This window comes from Coloeus monedula (assembly GCF_965178545.1).
Source record: "Coloeus monedula genome assembly, chromosome: 5".
In the NCBI taxonomy this organism is placed as follows: domain Eukaryota; kingdom Metazoa; phylum Chordata; class Aves; order Passeriformes; family Corvidae; genus Coloeus; species Coloeus monedula.
In genome coordinates, this window is record NC_138785.1 from 26701086 (window position 1) to 26720734 (window position 19649).

The window sequence follows — 19649 nt, forward strand, 5'->3', positions numbered from 1 at the left end:
CTGCCACCTTTTGGAATTTAATAAAATGTGCATCTCAGTGGTTCATAACAGGGATATAATTCAGCCCTCAATAGCAATTGCTAACATTATGACAGAAAGAATATATGCATTTCTTCTTTATTCTTTTCTAGATTCTTAACAAGCATGTCCAGTTTCACCTTTCACCTTCACAGAGAGATGGAATAGCACAGATTCAAATTTAAGACCTTCACATATGAACTGAATACAGGAAAAAAATTGCACGTCAAGCATAACTCTCAACAAATGCCATGATTATTCAGCAGATCAAGTATAAATAAATATGGGTAAACAAAGCAAGGAGCTGCTTACAGATGACACCTAAATATCAATTAATCACTGGCAAATAATTGTTAGTTTAAATCCAAGGTTACTTGTTAGAACTCAGGGCCTCTTTCCCCCCAGGTGTGTTGTGGCCTTTGCATAACTGCACTGCTTTTAAAATATAACTCTACATAAATAAACAAGAGGAAAACAAGTCCTAAGGCTCTGGGCTCTGTCCTACATATTCTGTCCCTGTTTCTGTCAGAGAGATTTTCTTCTGCACAACTTACAAAAATGCAATGCATATTGGGGAAGATTAATATATATTTTTATAACACCAGTATAGAGAACATGTCAGAAGTTCTTTGTTATCACTAAGACAACTGGGGCTCTAGTCTTATTTTAGAAAAGGAGTGATCAGAAGCATTTAAACTGGAGGAAGAATAGAAATGTCTTTACCCGTAAATGGTCCTGGACAGCTTTTCTTTGATGCAAGAGGTTGGTATTCCCAGAGCACCCTGGGATTCAGGTGCCTTCATTGTGGCCCATACAGTGGACAGATGACCTCCAGGACAGCCAGCTCTGCAGGGACGTGTGCTGCTTAGCAAAGTGTCTGCTTGCCAGGGGTCTGGGGCTCACCAAGTGGATTGCACAACCAGCCTTTGGGGACATAAAAATTGGAGCATTAGGAGGTGCAAGCACCAGGCGATTTACTTCTATGTCACTGTAATTTCTTCATGTCTAAAATGTAATTTAAATTAACATACAAGTGCTGTGAGATCTTTGCTCCAGAAAGGACTAAAACGAGTATGTTTCTTATGGAAAGTGCTCACATCCCAAGTGGGAAGGTTTTGGACACTTACCTAACTGCAAGAGTGGGGTCGACGAATGTGTTTCAGCCCTGGTAGGAGTGTCATTAATGTATGGATGCGCCGCTTGTGAGAACAGGGTTATTTGCAGGACAGGGGCATCGATAATAAATCCCGGCAGAGTATGGGCATCGATAATAAATCCCGGCAGAGTATGGGCATCGATAATAAATCCTGCCAGAGCGGCTTTGGCCCGGCTGAGGAGGCGGCGCTGCAGCGACACGCGGCGATTCCCGACTAATGAAGGCCATCGCCGGCGCGGCCGTTGCCGGGCGACGGGCGGCGCGGCCGGGCCCGGCCCGGGGCTCTTTCCCGGCCTTCTCTGCCGGGGCGTTTTTCCCGAGGCTCTTTCCCGGGGCTTGGCGGCGGCCGAGGGTGCTGCGAGGCCGCAACGAGACACCTCCACCATGTCGCGGGGAGGCGCCGCCGACGGCGGGCGGCAGGTGAGCGGCGGCGGCCGGCCCGGGCAGGGACGGGACGAGCAGGGGCAGGGTAAAGCCGGCGCTGGGGAGCAGGGCCTGCGAGCAGGTTTCTGCCCCTGGGAATACGGTAATTCGCTATTACGGGCAACACACCCACAGAAATCCGCGTTGCTTTCAAAATGAAAGCGGGCAAGCAGGCTGCCCTCCGTGAGGACAGCCGGAGCTGCTCTCCTGGGAGCACAGGCTGGGAGCAGCCCGGCTGCCCCGTTCCTGACAGCCGGGCTGAAGGAGCAGCCTGGCCGCCAGCAGGTGCCTCGGGAAGCGCCCAAGGCCCGTGACAAACCACTGCTTCTCGTGGTTTGTGGGTCAAGGCCTGGAATCTGGAGATACTGGTGCATTTCTTAATGTATTTGCAATCTGTAAATAAGCCGAGTGCTCTTCAGAATCATGTAAATATGGTGTGTCCATAATGTCCTGCAGCAGAGTCCGAAATATATGAAGTTCTTCACTGGTTTGGACCTGCCACCTGCTTCAGGCTCCTGTCCTGTGGCAGTGAAGAGCTCGTCCGTGCTCACCTGCTCTCACAGACTCTTGTGCTCTTGCCAGTAGACACATAGAAAAGAGGAGAAGTGTCACATGATGATACACCATAAGTGCCAACAAATGGAAGAGGGATTTTCAAGATATGTTCCTTATGAAGAAAAAATATAAATAAATACGTGGAGATTTGGGGACTTTTTTGATGCAGATGTGTTAGGGGAATGGAGCTAGAATGCAAGCACTATGCTTCACAGTAATTGTCAATTAAATGGGCCTACCTCTGTTGCTTAGTTTTGTTTATGTATGTGTGGGAGGGGAGAATTAGTGCTGAACTTGAACAAATGAATCTTCTCTTTTATGTAAAAGTTATTTGTGAAGCCATTTCAGGATGAGCTACAGGAAGCAATTTTGGATTATGCAACAAGCAAGGAAACAGATGAATATTCAGATGACTTTGAAAGTGATGAAGATGGCATGTTAAATGGTAAAACAAAATTAAATATTTTTCCTTGTGTTCTTCCCTTTCTTAACTCATTACTAGATTGTAGAGAAACCTTATGTGTCAATATGACTTAGTGTTCCAAGATTTCATATTTTAACAACTTCTAAATCACTGAGTCCTCCTCTGCCAAATTAGCAGCAGAATTCCCAATGAAATCAGTGGAAGTGCCAAGCTGTTAGACCACACATAGTCTGTACTGGTTCCTACAATTGTGGTGCCCAGTTCTCCTCCTTAGCCATCTTGGTTACTTGACACTGGGATGAGACAGGAGTGCACAGTACTGTAAATGAAAATGGACATGGGCCGAGAGAAAGCCAATGGTTTTTTTGTCCTGGTTTCCCAGTCTGGACAATCAGTGAATAAGGGCTGCAGGACATGCTGCAGAGTGTGCTTGCCCAGAAGTGTATGTAAACCAGGAATAGGTTTGATCTGACTGTTTTTCTTGGAGCAGGATGCATTTGATGTTTGCTAATGTTTATGTTTGGCCAAATTACAAGATTGGCCTAATGACTTGTCTTCCTGCTGGTATAGCACTAAATGCTAAGGAAAATAGGAGTGTTTAATATGATCATGTATTTTTAAAAGGACTTCCTCTGTGGCCTGTTTTTCATTCACACCTGAAACATCTTTTAACAGTTTGTGGGATGCTTTGATTTCCATTTGTTGACAAGATTTAGGGAAAAAAGCTCTCCAGCAGTAAATGCATTACTTTACTATCGTGACATTCTTTTGTCACCTTTCTCAAACATTTGAACTCTGAATTTAGGTCAATTAGCAATAATAGGCTAGAGGAAGATAAATATTTATGTTAAGCATGTGAACCTTAGCATTGTAGAAGATACTTCCTTTGAGTATCTTCTAGTAGAGTTTAAATGGGGCAGAAGTGAAGGGAAGGGAGGATGGATTCTAATACCAAACCTGCCCAGCTTTGTTGTTGTTGACTTGCTTCCATTTCCTGTGGCACTGAGACATTTTTTTTTAGAAGGGCTTTAAATTGCATGGCAGAAGAGAATTAATGAATGAATTATTTTTTTTTTATTGGGTCCATGAAAAGAGATGACAGGAAAGGAAGTAGAATAAGGCCGTAGTTTGGTGGCTTTGCAGAGATCGGAGGCACAGAAAGAGAAATGCTCAGAAACTAAGGAGGATGTTTTATGAAAAATAGTGTTAGGTTGTAGGTGATACTGCTTCTGTGTCCCGTTTTTTTTCCACCTGTATCAAATGCAAGTTGGTAATATGCTCTTTGCAGGTATTGGGAAAGAACTTGCTGAAAGTAGTTCAGATTCTACAAGCACTGAGAAATCTGTTGCTGGGAGTCTTCTCTTGAATGATGATGCTTCACAAAAAGCAGTGGATTCGGAAAATGAAGCTGCTGATGACTTGAATTTATCCTGTCATGAAAAGAGGCTTCAGCAAATAATGGTTTTAGAAGGTGAAAACATACAGAATGACAGAAAAGATGGTGAAGAAGGATGTTTGGAAGGCCAACATGAGGATAATAACAGAAAATATAATGAAGAGCATTCGGCTGCTGAAGATGTATTGCGTGATAATAGTGAAAGTGATGACTTGCCTATTAATGAGCTACATAAAAAAGAAAATCAAGAGGAAAACCAACCAAAAGCAAAGCCTCGGATGCACAAAAAAGGAAAGGCTTCAGCATCAGGTGAAAAGAAAGTATTTGAATGTTGTTGCTGCTTAGCCATGTTACAATATTTTAGAGCGTTTTAATTAGGGTTATTTTCTGTGTTAACAATCATCTGCTTCTAAAAATACACAAACTCTGTCTGCCAGGGGGTAAACTGAACCAGTGTGGGCCAAGAGTAGGAGGTTCCTGTTTGCCTTTTCCTTTCAGAAGATGACAACCAGCTGTTTAGGTCCTTAAAGTCCAGCTCTCCATCAGTGCATGTGAATGGAAGGTGTGAGAGGACTGCCAAGATGCCTCCCTCAGTGTGTGCATGGCACAGAAGGCTGTGTTGACATCGTGTCCACAGCATCCATGCACCCTTTAATGGAAGGGCCATTAAACTCCTTTTCTATGACCGGGTGAAGCTGTAATGTAACAGAATGTCAGAAAATCAGCTGTAGCCAAACCATTTGTGAGTGGTAGATGTCTCATTATTTCAAGTGAAACTTCAAATGAGCTTTTACTTCGAAGATACTGACACTATACTTTGGAGGTATAGTCAAACACATAAACCCCCCAAACTTGTATTTCAGTATCAGAATAGCTAATTCATTTTTAATATGCAAAGCAGAATTTGGAATTCTGCTAATTGACTATATGTGCCAAAAGACTTTGTATTTTTATCTAATTCCTAATATGAGAGGAGTTTGTCCTGTTTGATGTTCAGATAAGTTTATGGCCGGTCATTACCTGTGATGGAATATGATAACTTTCAAATTGGGAGAGCATGATTAAAGGTATCAGCTTCGTTTTTTCTTTCCACGTGATGGCACCAAAGTGCAGACTTTGCACATTCTCTTGAATGTGCAGACAACTCTTTCCTGGCTGGTGTGCCTGTGTAGTTTTAGACTAGCGGAAAAGAAGCTGAACTACTCCTTTTCTTCAGTGACAGACTGCAGTATTGGTTATAAATTCAGAATTCTTGTCACCTTGAACTTATCTTCATCCCTGTAAATCTAGGTTAAATTTCTTAGATTATGGGCATTAATGTTCCTTTCTTCAGGTAATTTGCAGTTAATTTGTCATCCAAAAATTCTGTTTTTCTGAAGAATTCCATCGGAAATATGTGGAAGACTTATAATTTGGTTTTACTGGGGCATTTTTTGGCTTCTGTCTGAATTGTTTTACAAATTTAGGTCTCTGCATTACTGGCAGTTGAAATCTGATAAAAATGGTTTTTAAGTCTTATTAATAAAGTGTTCCATAAGTAACAATTTCACCACTTAGGCATACATTCAGATTGAGGTGGTGTTTTCTTTAAATTCCCACTGCAGAATTTTTCACTTATTCCCTCATGTGTCCCACACCCCTGAAAAACACCACACAATGAAAGCAGTATTTGTTACCCAAAGTGTTCACTTGTAGACTTCATTAGAAGTTTGCTGGATGTCAGAAGAGCTCTTGCTGTGATTGCAATGACTCTTGCTTTTGGTTTCTGTACTACAGCCATGAAAGGCAGATGGAAAATTTTGCCTTTGTCTTGCTGTCACATTCTCTAACATTAGTTAAAGCTGCAGTTACTACTCCAGTCTGACATGCAAATACAAGTGAATACTGTTCTTATTAGTATATAGTTCTTAGAAGGGGACATACAGAAAATACATTATACCATATAAAATTTAGTAACAACTTTCATAGACTAATGGTTTTTCTAGAAATGCATTCTGTACAGAAATAACAGTACTCAGAAACAATGAAGTTCTTTTTAATGTGTCCTCTCAATCTTTTTCTCCCTTTAGATCAAGATCAGAAGACTGTCAGCACCAGCGACTTGAAACTGGAGGACAGTGGTAGGAAATCCTCTTCTGTGACAGAGCAAATGAGGACCACAGTCTATGAGAAAACAAAGGAATTGGAGCAGCCAACAGCTGACAGTTCAGATGGAATGATGAAAATAGTGGAAGGGCAAATAATAACTGATACAATGCAGGAGATATCAGTGAATGATCAATCTGAGCATGGGAAGGCAAAGAACATGTCAGAGAGCTCTCTCAAGGTATTGCTCATACACAGTTTACCATTGTTGGAACAATGTCCTAGAGGCACAATGGAAGGTTTTGTAAAGTTGGTACCTTAAGTGTGTAGAACGCTGTCTGTAAAGCTGACAATTTAATATCTGGTTTCTAGAGCTGAGGATCTTACAAATTCTGTATAGCTTTAGGAAAGATTTAAGGAATACCTTTTCCACAAATTATTTAAATCAGATAAAGGTACTGAAATGTGTTTTGCAGCCTTAAGAAAGCACCTTTCTCAAAGTGAAAAAGTCAAATCTCTATTGTGAGGATAGCTGAACAGCAGTGAGCAGTGTGTGTTGGCAGAGGATGGAATCCATGGTGTGACCTGAATAATGGATAAGATGCAAAGCACTCTATGCTTTATCCTAAAAAGAAAATATGTAGATACATGTAATTATTAAAGCTAAGTATTCAAAAGACTTAAAAGCATTTATAGAATAACCCAGCTGGGTTCTTTTGACTTCTTATTATTTCTAAACTGTTGACTATGTTTTTACATAATACAAATAAAGGTGCCATTCCAAAATGATACAGGCATTATGAAAGTTTGATTGGTTGGTTGGTTTTGGGTCTTTTTTGTTTTGTTTTGCTTTGTTCTCTCCTTACTTTCTTACCCTGTACTATACCCTCTCTTTATCAGGGTGTCTTTCTTGCCTATTTTTGTAACATCATGAGACCATGGAATATCTTGACTTGGAAGGGATCCATAAGGGTCCAATTCTCAGTGTCCTTGTTAGCTTGTAAAAACCTGTTTCATCCTGATCTGTTGCTTGAGAAACTCTGTAACTTTACTTTTCCTCTGTGTTTCTTAGAAACTAAGTGAAACAAAGGAGAGAGTTCTACAAAACCCAAATGCTTCTTTATCTGACAGGTAAGAGAAGGATGCCAGGTGTTGGTCTGAGCTGCTTAAGATGCCCCAACGATGCTGCTCCACTCTCATTTTCTGTCAGCATTGTCTTCACTGCTGACAGCCTCTGAGCATCTGTGGAAAACAGTTTAGTGCATGTGGGATGTTGTTATGACCCTTGCTCAGGTTTATGTCAGATCAGACTCCCAGACCTTTTGCCAGTGTCTGTGATGAGTGTGTTACTGGGGTCTTTACAGGCTCTAAGCTGTTTTTTAGCTGAAAGTGTAAGTACTTCATAAACTTACAAGAGGTAAGTTCCTTCTCCTTTTCTTTTCCCTAGTCCCCAGCCAAGCACATCTAAAAAAAGAATCACAGTAACTTTTGGTATGCACTGAAACAAGAGGAACACTACTTGGTATCAGCTACAATAAATGGAAAGGTCATTAATGTGTTTGTGTCCTGGTATTTTCCTAGGTCTACATCTTTTGTGCATTTAAAGAAAAAGGGGAAAGCTGTTCCATCAACTTCACCTGTTTCATCTCAGTATCTGGGATCGTTAAAGGTGTTGGAGGATAAATGCATGCTGAAGAAAAGTCCAGAATTGAACAAAGTAGATGATTTAAGGGCAGCTGTTTTTCAGGTAGATTTTTAAAATGAACAAACCAACAAACAAAAATGTGCATATGAAGGTCCTGATAGAGGGGTCAACACCTCATATTTTCTTGAAATCAGTATTTTTTACTATATTCCTTTCATTGGCTTACAGGTTTAGTAATCCTTTTATTCTGTTGGTTATGCCTTTTCCTCATATTATGAACAAAAAGCTCAATGAAAGGGACATAATATTTTTATGTGGTTCATAATTTATTGTGTCAGACTATTTTCAGGTGCACATTTTCCATTATTTCTACTTTATCCTTAATGTAGGTAAGTGTGTGCTTTAGGTTGGGTTTGTTTCCTGATATGTTCTATTCAAATGGCATTCAGGAAAAGTGATAACAAATCCTATACTCTTTCCAGAAGAATAATCTATGTAAATTCCTTGTGGAATCTCACAACAATTATTTTCTGGGTTTCAGCAGATTTTTGCTAATCTCTTTGAGAACAGCGCTCGTTAACAGACACTGTTGATATTGGTATGTGTTCTTAATAGTTTTTATGGCCCTAGAATAAATTTTAGACTCTCAAATCAATATTTATATTGTCTCTATAGTTTTTAAAAGTAAAATAGTCTTCATTTAGGATTTTTATCTTTGAGCTGTGTACCAAATACACAGCTAATTCTTGAAAATTTAAGTCTGATTCTGCAGATGGCTCATAACCTTTTATGGCTGCCTCACTTCTCCCAGTAGGATTTTATTCTCTTTAATTACAGGTATTTGCAAGAGAGACAACAAATGTAAATACCACATGATAAGAATCTTTATTCCATTCTTCTATTTCATTTTGATTAATGCTTGAATTTTTTTGGTGTTTCTAGAAAGATGCTTTTTAAAAGATCTTGAAGCTTTTTTTAGATTTTGTAGCTGTGATTTTAGAACCATAGATTTTTTTGATCACAATGTTCATGTGATAATAGCTAAGTCTTCCACATGGGATGCTTATTTAACTAGCACATGGACGAACTAAGAGTAATTTTCATGGTCATTATATTGGTGCTGCTCTTTACTTACACCTTAAAAGGACTTTAAAAATATTTTAATGATTCTTACAGAACTGGCTGGAAAAGAAAAAGCTCCTTCTACTGGAATTAAAGAGAACTGAAAAGGAGAAAGCTGAAATTCTAAGGAACAATACTGAAAAGGTTTGTTTACATTGTTGTTTAAAAAGAAGTTGACAAACTGTGGTTCTTTGAAGTGTGCTTCCTGCCTAAGTGCATCACTCTGCTGTTGTAAGGTATCTGGTTTCCTCCCAATAGCACGAGGTGATGTGAGACCGTAAGCGGCACGTCCTGCTTGTTATGGTTGTGGTCAACAGTGTCTGTCCAGTGCTTCCCTACACGTTTGCATAAGGTGTGTTAGAAATGTGCTTCCTAGATTAATTTTCAAGTTTGTTTACAAAGACTTTGTGATGCTCAGCTCTTAAGGTGCTAAGCTTTGTTTTGTGCATGAGAACATGAGGCATTTACTCCCTGCCTCAAGATTTGCTTACCTACAGAGGATTGTATTTTGAATAGTATCATTCACATCCTTTGATTTGGCTTTTAGGTATTTGATATGTTTCACTTGTAAGCACTTAACATGTATTTCATATCCTTCTACACGTATTTTGCAGGAGTGGTTAATCTCATTCAATTAAATTAAAAATGGGCATAGAAAAAAACGCTGTATATATTTAATTGTAATACTTGCAATGTTGTCAGCAAATCAATGTCTATTTCTTTTTACTCCATTTAGCAATAAGTTTAAAGCATACTATTTCACTTCGAATTTTATACTGAAATTAATTTATTTCCAATCTAGAAAGAAGCACTTAAAAGAGAAGAATCAATTGCATGTTTTGAAGCCTGGAAAAAAAAGAAGGAGAAAGAAGCAAAGAAGTTAAGTGAAAAAAAGAAGCTTGGTGAACTTGAGGAAAAGACACCAGCAGAACAGAATAAGGAAAAAACAGAAGCAGCACAAGCGGTGATGTGAAATATGTACCTAAATGTGTATTCGAATGTGATTCAGGAGATGGTAAAAACCAATTTTGATTAATCCAGAAAGAGATGGATTTTGAAGAGCTTTTGAAGGAAGCTCTTGTTAGGTTCTTTTCTGTCAGAAATATGTAATTTTTACATTTGCAGACAAACAGGCTTCTCTAATTGGAGCCTATTAACCATGCATAAAATTAACTTCATATAAATACACTAACAATTAACTATTATCTACTGGAATAATAACATTCTTTTTAGGTATAGTGATAACTACTTCTGAGCAATGCTACAAATATTCCAAAATTAGAATGTGTAGAAATTATAAAAAAAAAATAATGTAGAATAGACTAGTGGAGTATTGACAGAAAGGTGAGGTGTTGGATTTCTCATGGATGTGTGGTTGTCTTTAGGCATTCAAAAAATGGAAAGAAAGAAAAGTGGAATTTTTAAGAGAGCAAAGCAGGAAGGAAGAACGGTCTGAAAGAATGAGGAAGAAGATAGAAGAGGACCTAGTTGCAGAGAAGAGGAGAGTCAGTGTATCAGCAGTTGAAAAATGGTACTACTCCACTGTGTTTGCTATATCATAGCTTCCAAAGTGTTGCTTATAAATGTAATTGCTCTTCTGTGAATGCTTGATATGCTTGTAATTGGAAGACAATGGAATGCTTGGGATCAGACTCTTCATTCCCAATGGAGAACAAGTATAAGAGTGAAAACAAGCTGTGCAGCTCCCTTCAGTTTATTTATTTAGTTGCTTTCCTCACCAAAAGGACACTAACTAAGCCCAGGCAGAGATACTGCAGCTGAGAAAATTCATTGAATAGTATTGTGTCTTATGTGGTTATTCTCACGCTCCATTACTAAGCCATAGGAAGGAGGATAAATCTTTAAAGTTTTGTGGAATACAATGTATGAATGCAGATGTAGGAAGAAGGAAATGAGATGTATCTGCTGGAGAAATTCTACATTATTTTTACAAGCCAAGAGTTTTCACAGACAATGTGCAACTTACAGTTACCTACAGAAGTTCAGAAGTTTTTTTTTTTTTTTATGATAATAAATAAGGGAGAAAGAAGTACAGAGAAGGTGATGCCATAATAGATAGAGTAATAGATTCATTTATACCTTGGTGATATATATAAAAATGGACATAGAAGTTTTTAAATACATATTCTCAATCTTTTATTAAAAGTGTAAAATATATTTTTTCACTCAATTTACTTAATTGGTCGCAGATGCAGTATTTAGTCCGTTACATGATGACCCCTTGTTCTTCCCTCTCACTATGCAGGAATAAAAAGAAGGAAGAATATATAAATAAGAAGAAAGTAGAAAAATTCGTGGAGAGAAGAAAGCGACAAATGCAGCAGGCAAAGAAGGAAGAAAAAAGTGAAAAGGCTATGGAGGAGTATGAAAGATGGCTGGTATGTTTGGTTGTTTGGGTTTTTTTTTTTGCATTTTGTCAAAACCAAAAAGTTTAATGTAGTGTGTAACAAGCGTGAGCACTTGAGCATTGTAATTCTCATGAGGTGTTGTGCTGTTATGAGAGAGGCCAGATGGTGGCAACATTACATCACTTGTCCCCCAGAATCTGGGAGCAAAACGTTGCTAAAGCGCAGTGCACTTGATAACTGGCATACATGGAAAATATATTCTCTCTACCTACATGCCATAGATTTTTCAATTTCAGTTAGTCTTCATTTTTTGCCACTCCATATCAGGAGCAACCATCTCTGAAGGGCCAATTAGCCAGAGCGCAAAACCTGCAAAGCCAAACAGCATTGCCAGCTGCAACAGTCAGTGCGTGTACGTTCAAGGAAGTATTGAAAAGGGAGACTTGGATACCTTACAACTGATAAAAGCACTTGTAATGAGGTTCAAGATGATTTCCATTGGCGAGAAAGGGTGGAACTCTGATGCTCAGTTATATTTTTCTCACAGCAGTGTCGCAGTAGTAAGCAGTAAATTAATTCAGTACTCTAGTCCCAACAGTAGGGCAGAGTTTTTCCTTGCTGCAGAAAGACAAACTAGAAGAGAGATCACTAGTATTCTTAGCACATATTGTTTTCTTACAGGTATGTGACTTGCCAGTTAAAGAACCTGTTTTAATTCCCCACCTTGTGACACAGTCTTTCTTCATACTGATTGTCAAGGTTTTTTTAGTTAGAAACCTTCTGCTGTCTCTCTTCATTGTGATTCCTGCATGTCTTGTACATATGGTCTCTTTTGCCATTTATAAGAGTGGGATCTTGCAACTCAGCTGGATTAAGGTCCTTACAGGAATTCCTTTTTTCTGTCAATAGCTTCTTTTTTTTTTTTTTTTTTTTGTGGGAGGGAGAGGCAGATAGATGAGCACTGAGTCAGGCAGCTGTACAGGTGTGGGACAGGTTTAGAAAGGACAATCATCCTTTACTTGGCTAAGTCAGAAATATGCAGTTGCACAAAACAGCAAGAGTCTGCATGTTTTCCATTCTCTCTGTTTCCAAACTTTTTTAGTCTTAGGTTTAGATTTTTCTAAGATGTTTGATGTGGTCCCCTGTTGGAATACCTCTCATTTCTGTAACCATTGGTAAGAGCTGTTTTCTTTGGTCCCCATTGTCAAGTGATTTTCAGCTCAGTTTAGCAAATGATTAATATCTGATGTTAGGTTATTTCTTGCTTGGTCAATATTCCTGATGGCCATGGTAGGGAGTATTATGCTTTGAGCAGTAACTAATGCACTGCCCTGGTATGCTCTGCTTACTGCAGCTATCCTAATCAGCTTAGTTGTACCTAAGCGTGAATGTTACTTCTCACTGTACATTTGTCTTCCTTGCTGTCCTGGACTCTGTATAAAGGTAAAAAAGTATCCCTATGTTTTGGGAGTGAAAGATGCTGCCTAGCACAGGCTCCCCTGTTCAAATCATGTGTAAATTCCTGGGGTCATCCCTTCACTGGGATTATTAATATAAATTTTAGTAGTTGGAGGAATGACCAGATCTAACTGGATATACATGTGCCTACATGAGAAATAAGCAAGTGTAGGATGGTATAGGTACTGAACTGATTGGCAGAGATACCTCTAAAATGATCTCATTTTCAGTGTCTGTGTGCAAGTGTTGACTGCCGTGTCTCATGCCCAATCTTCACATTTTTACTTTCAGAATTTGTGCTGTCTTTTTGCGGCTTACACACCTTTATTTGAGAAAGCATATTGGGAAATGGCTCTGTCATCATTTTTGGCCAGAATATTGTCTCACTCTGTACAGTTAGAGAAAAAATACAAACCAGTAGTGAACTTCAGGAAACACTGAAAAATTGTCATTGTATTACCAAGGGAACTAAGATGACATCTGCCTGCAGGTAGATAGGCATCAGATCTGAGGGCAGAATTTGGAAGCCTTTTAAGGGTATTCTTTCAACTAACAGGATTTTGTTTTGAAGGGAAATAAAATAGGAGTAATATAGTGGAAAGTATTCTAGTATGTTTTCATTAACATTCAGCAGAAATAAATGTGTAAATTCATCCTCAGCTTTCCTGAACCAGGTGTTGACCATAATGCATGGATAAAACAGACATAAAAATCTCCTTGTAGTTCTTCTAAAACAGAAGAAACATTCTGCTCTTGTGTTAATGGAAATTCTGTTGCTTCTGCTTTTAGAGGTCATTGTGTGAATGTTTGATAACATAAGTGCATAGAGAAGATTAATTTTTAAGCCTGAAAATAAATGCCCTGGAAAAGGCTATTGACACTTGTACAGTACTAACATAAAAAGGATAATCTTCAGATGAGATGCTTTAGTGTTGCCTGGAAATTCAAGCTTCTGATTATTTTGTTTCTTTCCTATCATTTATTTCTTGCTGCTCACCAAGAACTCTTGAAGCCAATCTAGCTTGATAAATGATCATTTTTTACTTACTGCATAATACCGGTGTCTGACACTTGTCAGTGACATCCTATTCTGAGGAGTGGAATGGGGAGAAGAATCACATAGAAAGTTTATAATGACAGCTCAGTTTACTTTCCATTATTTCTGAGATCTTAATCTTGGTACCTGTTTACTGTGGATAGAAGTGAGTATCCCAGATAAGTTATGTTGTCCATTTTCTGAGGTAAACATCAACCTACCATGAGCCGATGAGAAGTAAGGCTGCTCTCAAACAGTTCTCAAAGACCAGCAAAGTAATGTTAAAAGCCCTACAAGAAGTTTGACATTTTACCTTGAATTTCAGCATGTGCAATATCTATTTTTGGTAATCTAAAGCTGTTTAAAAACATTAAGAAAGGATGTACTGGATAAGTCTCATTGATTTGTTGCTTTTCTGGGTTAGAAATAGCTGATGTTGGTTATTAATTTCATGTAGGTTAATATGATCTCTCTGAAAATACTTTCTATATTGAAATTTTCATGTCCTGTCCTTGCAATATTTTAAAAATAAGGCTGCTATTGTTACTCCTCTTAAATGTTGTAAGTCTTCTTCAATATATAAAATTAAATTTCTGTGTGGCAGTCATACTGCTAAAGTATACTGCAGTCATACTGCTCTTCTCAGAATTTTATAAGTAAAAAATGTAATAATCTTACTAGGCTATTGAGTAGGAAACTCCCACAGAAATCAAGCCATGCAGCTGAGTTGGTCTAGTGTAAGACAAGCTACAATTATTGATGTAGTCTTTGACTGTTTCTGTTACTCTTCTTCAATTAGTGCAAATAACATTTTCCTTATTATTCCATGGAATATTTATATCAGTTATGTCTCATGAGAATTTGCACTGTATTTAGGACTAGAACATAAAAAGCTTGTGTGTGTAGAGACAGGGAAGAGGCCAGTAGGTCTTCACTTCCACTTCAATCTTTTAAAAAACAGTTAAATTAACTCAAGACTCTTTCCTTTTCACTGGGAGTTATTAATGAAAGTTGAATCTTCAAAGCCAAACATTCAAAACTGAAGCACAGTTAAAAAATCCTAAGCAACTTTTGTTCCCTTCCTGGTATGCTTTATTTTTGGTTTAGTTTTTTCACACATAAATCTGTCGTGCAACATGTATTCACTAGAGAGTGCTTGATAAATGTAAAATATGCACATTTCTTTGTAGCATACAATTTCTCTGATACTTGTTAATGCTGCTGCAATAAGTCTTACTTTTAATGAGTTTTCACTTACCTGTCCTGACGGTGTACAATATAATTCTGTGATTATAGATACAGGAGCATGTATCATATATGTATTCCATTAGAGCATATTCTTCCCAAGCTCATCTGTACTGCTTGACATATCTTGGTGTCTTTTTTGAAAAATACCAGTGATAATGCGGACTCCTTTCCTCTTAGGGTACTAAACAGTTCCTTTCAAGAATTTTAGAATATCTTGAATTTGTTCTAAAGACCCAAAGCCACTAGTTGTGTTCATCTAAGGAAGATCTCTATGGAAGGAGAAAGAAGGCAAAAGTGAAGGATGAGGGGAGTCAGAATGTCACAGTGCTGCAAGCCTTTTTCGTTTCAATTGCTCCATGTGATCCAGAAAGTTACAGTTTGTACAAAGAGATGATATTTTTTATTAGACTGTGATGAACTTTTGTATTGCTTATTTTAGCAAAGGGTATTCCTTCTCCATGCAAACCTTGCTTTACTTTTAATCAGCCTTGTTAGTAACAACATGAAATTATTGTGTGTTTGTTTAGCTAGACCAGATGTTCCTAACTGAATTGGTTCGTCAGATTTATGTTGACAACAAGCTAAAGGGCACAGATTACAATCATATTGATAGGGTTGATATTTCAGTGTGTTGCTTTGGTTTTTAAAGTTTTTGGACACATTAGTAGTTTGACTGCTGTGTATGTGTAAAACAGGAGAAAACTTCTACTCAAACTCCCTTTTTTACAATAATGCTTCCACACCCATTTCCCAGTCTATTCCCTCAGCCACAGTTACCTCACTATTACTCTGCTCACATATGAGTAGCAGGCAAACACTCCCAGCATCTTGGGAATTTGTGGATATACAGAGGGATAGCATCATGAGTTATATGAAAGTAACAGTAAATTATACTCTGGTCTATAATGTCAACCTTGGTTCCACCAAGAGAAAAACTACTTTTAAGTCAGTAAGAAATGTGCACGAGTATGCACCACAAACCTGCAAGTATGATTACAAGGAAAATTTGCACCCATAGAGAGCTCAGCAGTGTACTAAATTGCTAGTTCAGGTGCACCTTTAGATGCTGGTCCTCCTGAGGGTGAAATGGCAGGCATCCTTGCAAAGAAGAATGCTTATTTCCTATAGAATAGAACTGATTAAAAAATAAAAAATAATTATAAATAATTACAACTTAACTTTTGAATGACAGGTCTCTTGAAAATCATTAGTTAATGAGACATAAAAAGAGTGTTGCAAGTATCTTCTTATCCCTCATCATCCTAGTTGGCCCATTGCTGTTTGAAAGAATAGAAAATAGAATTAGAACCTTGCAGTGCTTATAAGTTAGATAGATATTTGTTTAAAATTAAATTATTTATTACCAGTTTGTTCTAGTACATAGGAAGTGTGATTTAATAAGTACAGAAAGTTACAATGATGCATCAATCTTCTCATTATATAAACAAGAATAACATATTTTGCATTGTGATTTAGGTATCCTCTTAAGGACGTTCTTAAGAAGTAATTAATATGAGACTAATTACATACAAGACCAATACAGTGCCTAATCCACTAGGCCTTGTGTTGGGCTTTTTGTTTAGACAGTACACAAACCCTGCCATCCTTGAGACAGTCACCAAAATTGTAAATGACACCCCAATGTGCAGCCTCTTGTGTTGCATTGTGCAATGTCTGTGACTGAACTTCTAAAAGGGATGCACCAAGCTCCAAAAGGCAAATTTCCATTGTATGTTTACTTTTCACTTTACACAAGAAAGGCATAATAATAATTGTAACTTTCCTGTTAGCGGAGTTGTTTGGGGGGCAGGGGGAGTGTTGTGGTTTTGGTTTGGGCTCTTTTTGACACATCTTTTTTATTCTCAGGAAAACAAAATTAGGAGAGAGCACCTTGAGAAGATCCAAAAGAAGTTTCAGGCTGTCCATGGGAATGAAATGAGTCCTCCCTGGAGGCCACCTGGCAAAGTCACATATTCTAGTAATTACTGAGCAGGTTATTGCCTTCCAGACAAACAATGTACAAAGTTCTGTCAATAACCAGTCACTCTTTTGTTACTAGTTGATTTTCACGGAATCCTTTATAGGTGTTACATTCTTTCTTTTTAGTTTATTTTATCTCTGCAATTTAAATAAACCTGTTGCTCATTTTCATTGCTTTAGAAAATGTAATAATTGTTCTAATTCTGTATTTAACTTAGTTTTGCTAAATTCCATGTTATTTCATACCTTTTTGGTGAAAATTTATGTCCAGGATACATAAGGCTAGACTCTGGCATTTTTTTCGTCCGATAAGTAGAAGAATGGTTATTTTTAATTTATTAGACCACACTACTGAGGAGTTAAGTCTTGAAGAAATTATTTGAGGAGGCAGTGGGATGGGGATGATGGGCAAGGAGATGTTGGCTCTCTTGTGGTGGTTGAAGACAAAAGGCTAAGAAGTATGGAAGGAGAATGTAATTTTCATACATTAAGATACAAGATACAGAGAAAATAAGATTATGTTACATTATGAAATATAAATATAGCTCTTTAAATTAAAACTGCATCTAGCAGAAGCAAGATTTCATGGGGCAAAAAATGGTCAACCAGGTGGTGGTACAGAAGAATTAAACTGGAATCCATATAGTGTAAAATGATCTAGGACCAAGTAAGAATGTAGCTGTTAATTCCACTTTAGGTCTTCATATACATTCCATAGATTTCCTGCCATTATAGGAATACAGGAAGCAGCAGTTTTAAAGGCATGTGCACAGAAAATCTTACATCAGAACTGCAAGGACAGAACAGTGGTGTGCTTATAAGGCAGCCTTAGAAACAGAAAATTATTTTTTCAGAATGTAATTTAAAGACTTCTGTGGTTGCTTTTTATGATCAAGTAAATCCTCCCCAAACACATTTTCATCACTACTAATGAGCTAGCTGCTGTAGTAAATTACTAAAATGCCTTCTTTTATTTTCCTTTTTTTTTTTTTGGCTATTTGCCTCACTATTTTGGAAGCAATGGCAAGACTATGTGTTTTTACAGATCTTCAAATCTCTTGTTTGCCTGCTGTCTAAACTAAGCTGTTACTTGTGGTTTTGTTTTCTTATTTGAATTTGCATAATCAGTTCAGATGTGCTCCTCAAATATTTATTCTTTTCAACAAAAGAAAGCAACACCAGCATCACCAACAAAGAAGTAAAAAAAACCCCATAGTCTTTAATTTATTGATATATTTTCTCAAATGAAAATCTTGCTCCTGTTTAGACTGGCAGCCTCCTTCAGAAGTAAAAGAAGCATTTGAGAAGTGGACTTGTCTTTTTCACTAGACTTCTGTCCTCTTCATAAATCTCTGACATAGTCCTTAATTCTGATTTCATGTAACACTGGGGCATCTCCTCAGAAGAGAAAACCACAAGGCAGGCAAACAGATGAATTTCTTTAGTTTCCTGATGTTTCTTGCTTGTGTTTTTACATTTTAGTGAGAGCCACTGAGGTTTTAGAGCAGTTTGTTTTGGCCATAATGGTTTCTATTACCAGAGTGCTGTTGAGGTGAAATTTGTGGCTGGTATGTATGTGCAAGGGAAATCAGAATGGTATCTGTTCTGTCTCAGTGTTCAATATGGTTCTGTTCTTTATTGTTAGTCTGAACTCTACTCTGTGAATTCCCAATTCAGACCTTTTGCAAAGTTTATGACCGGCATAAGCAGGTGCTAGAAAGCAAAAAGCTAAGATACATTTGTTAGAACAGTAGGTAATTACTGTCATTATCTTAGTTCATATCAATAAACAAAAGTAGAGGGAGGCTTGCAAAATGTACAGTATTTATGTTGCATATGGTCTACTGACAGTGTCAAGAAGTATTTGCTAACCTTGAGAATAATGGTGAAGGTTCACCAGCAGTTGTGCTGGATTTGTGTACAGCCAAATCATCTGACAGGTCAGATTTGATCCACTGGGAGGAGTCCTTGCAGATCTAAAACAGCTTCTAGGTGATGAAGTAATTTTATTGCAGGATCAGGTTTGAGTATATTGCCTGGTATTTTACCTTGCATGGTTCAACTTCCAGTTGCCTTTCATGCATCTTGCTCGTGGTAGCCCTGGTACACACTGGGTTTTTTTAGCAGGTCTCTGCCGGTTCTGCGTCTTCCTTTTAGTTCTGTTTCTTCCTCAAAAGATGATTGTACTGGACCTGGATTTTATTCTTTTATTTGTTTCTAGCCTTCTGTCACTGGGCTGCTCCTCCATAAATATGTGGATAGAACTGTGTTTTCCACTGAAGAGTCTGAAGAGAAGCCAGGGACTTTAATGGCACCCATCCTTTGATTATATACAGTCTGCAGGTAATGCACCCTTGATCTCTTCCAGTGGACCCTAATGACAATAGTGACCTTTTTGCCACATCTGTGAGACTCGTGTTTGTACTGAGTCACCTCTGGAGTGCTGAACTTCTGGGTAGGGCAATATTCCTACAGGTTTTTGCTAAGCTCATCTTCTGTCATTTGGGAGGAGGAGGAGATTGGTCAAGAAGGAGAGGGGGCGGGAGAGGGACTGGAGCTTTCAGAAGCACCCTGCGGCCTGAAGTCTGCTCTTGCAGAGTCCCTGGAGTCTGGTTGTGTTCCTAGGACCTTTGTGGTTCTTTCAGGCAGACTACAGCAGTACCCACACAGTGCAGTGTTGCAGTGCATTGCATTACCATAGAAGTTCCCAGTTAAGGGATTCTGCACATTAGCT

At 38.1% G+C, this 19649-nt stretch overlaps 1 protein-coding gene across 1 annotated transcript; it reads left to right on the forward strand.

The window, feature by feature from the left end:
- Window positions 1-1558: 1558 nt before the first annotated feature.
- MAP9 (microtubule associated protein 9) lies at window positions 1559-16924 on the forward strand (the record flags this gene model as incomplete). The annotated part of the gene is made up of 13 exons (XM_082281973.1): window positions 1559-1643; window positions 1733-1882; window positions 2054-2178; window positions 2480-2597; window positions 3865-4281; window positions 6042-6298; window positions 7130-7188; window positions 7639-7804; window positions 8879-8968; window positions 9627-9788; window positions 10210-10355; window positions 11091-11223; window positions 16802-16924. The coding sequence occupies 13 exons, from the start codon at window positions 1559-1561 to the stop codon at window positions 16922-16924; spliced, it is 2031 nt and encodes a 676-aa protein (XP_082138099.1).
- Window positions 16925-19649: the final 2725 nt, after the last annotated feature.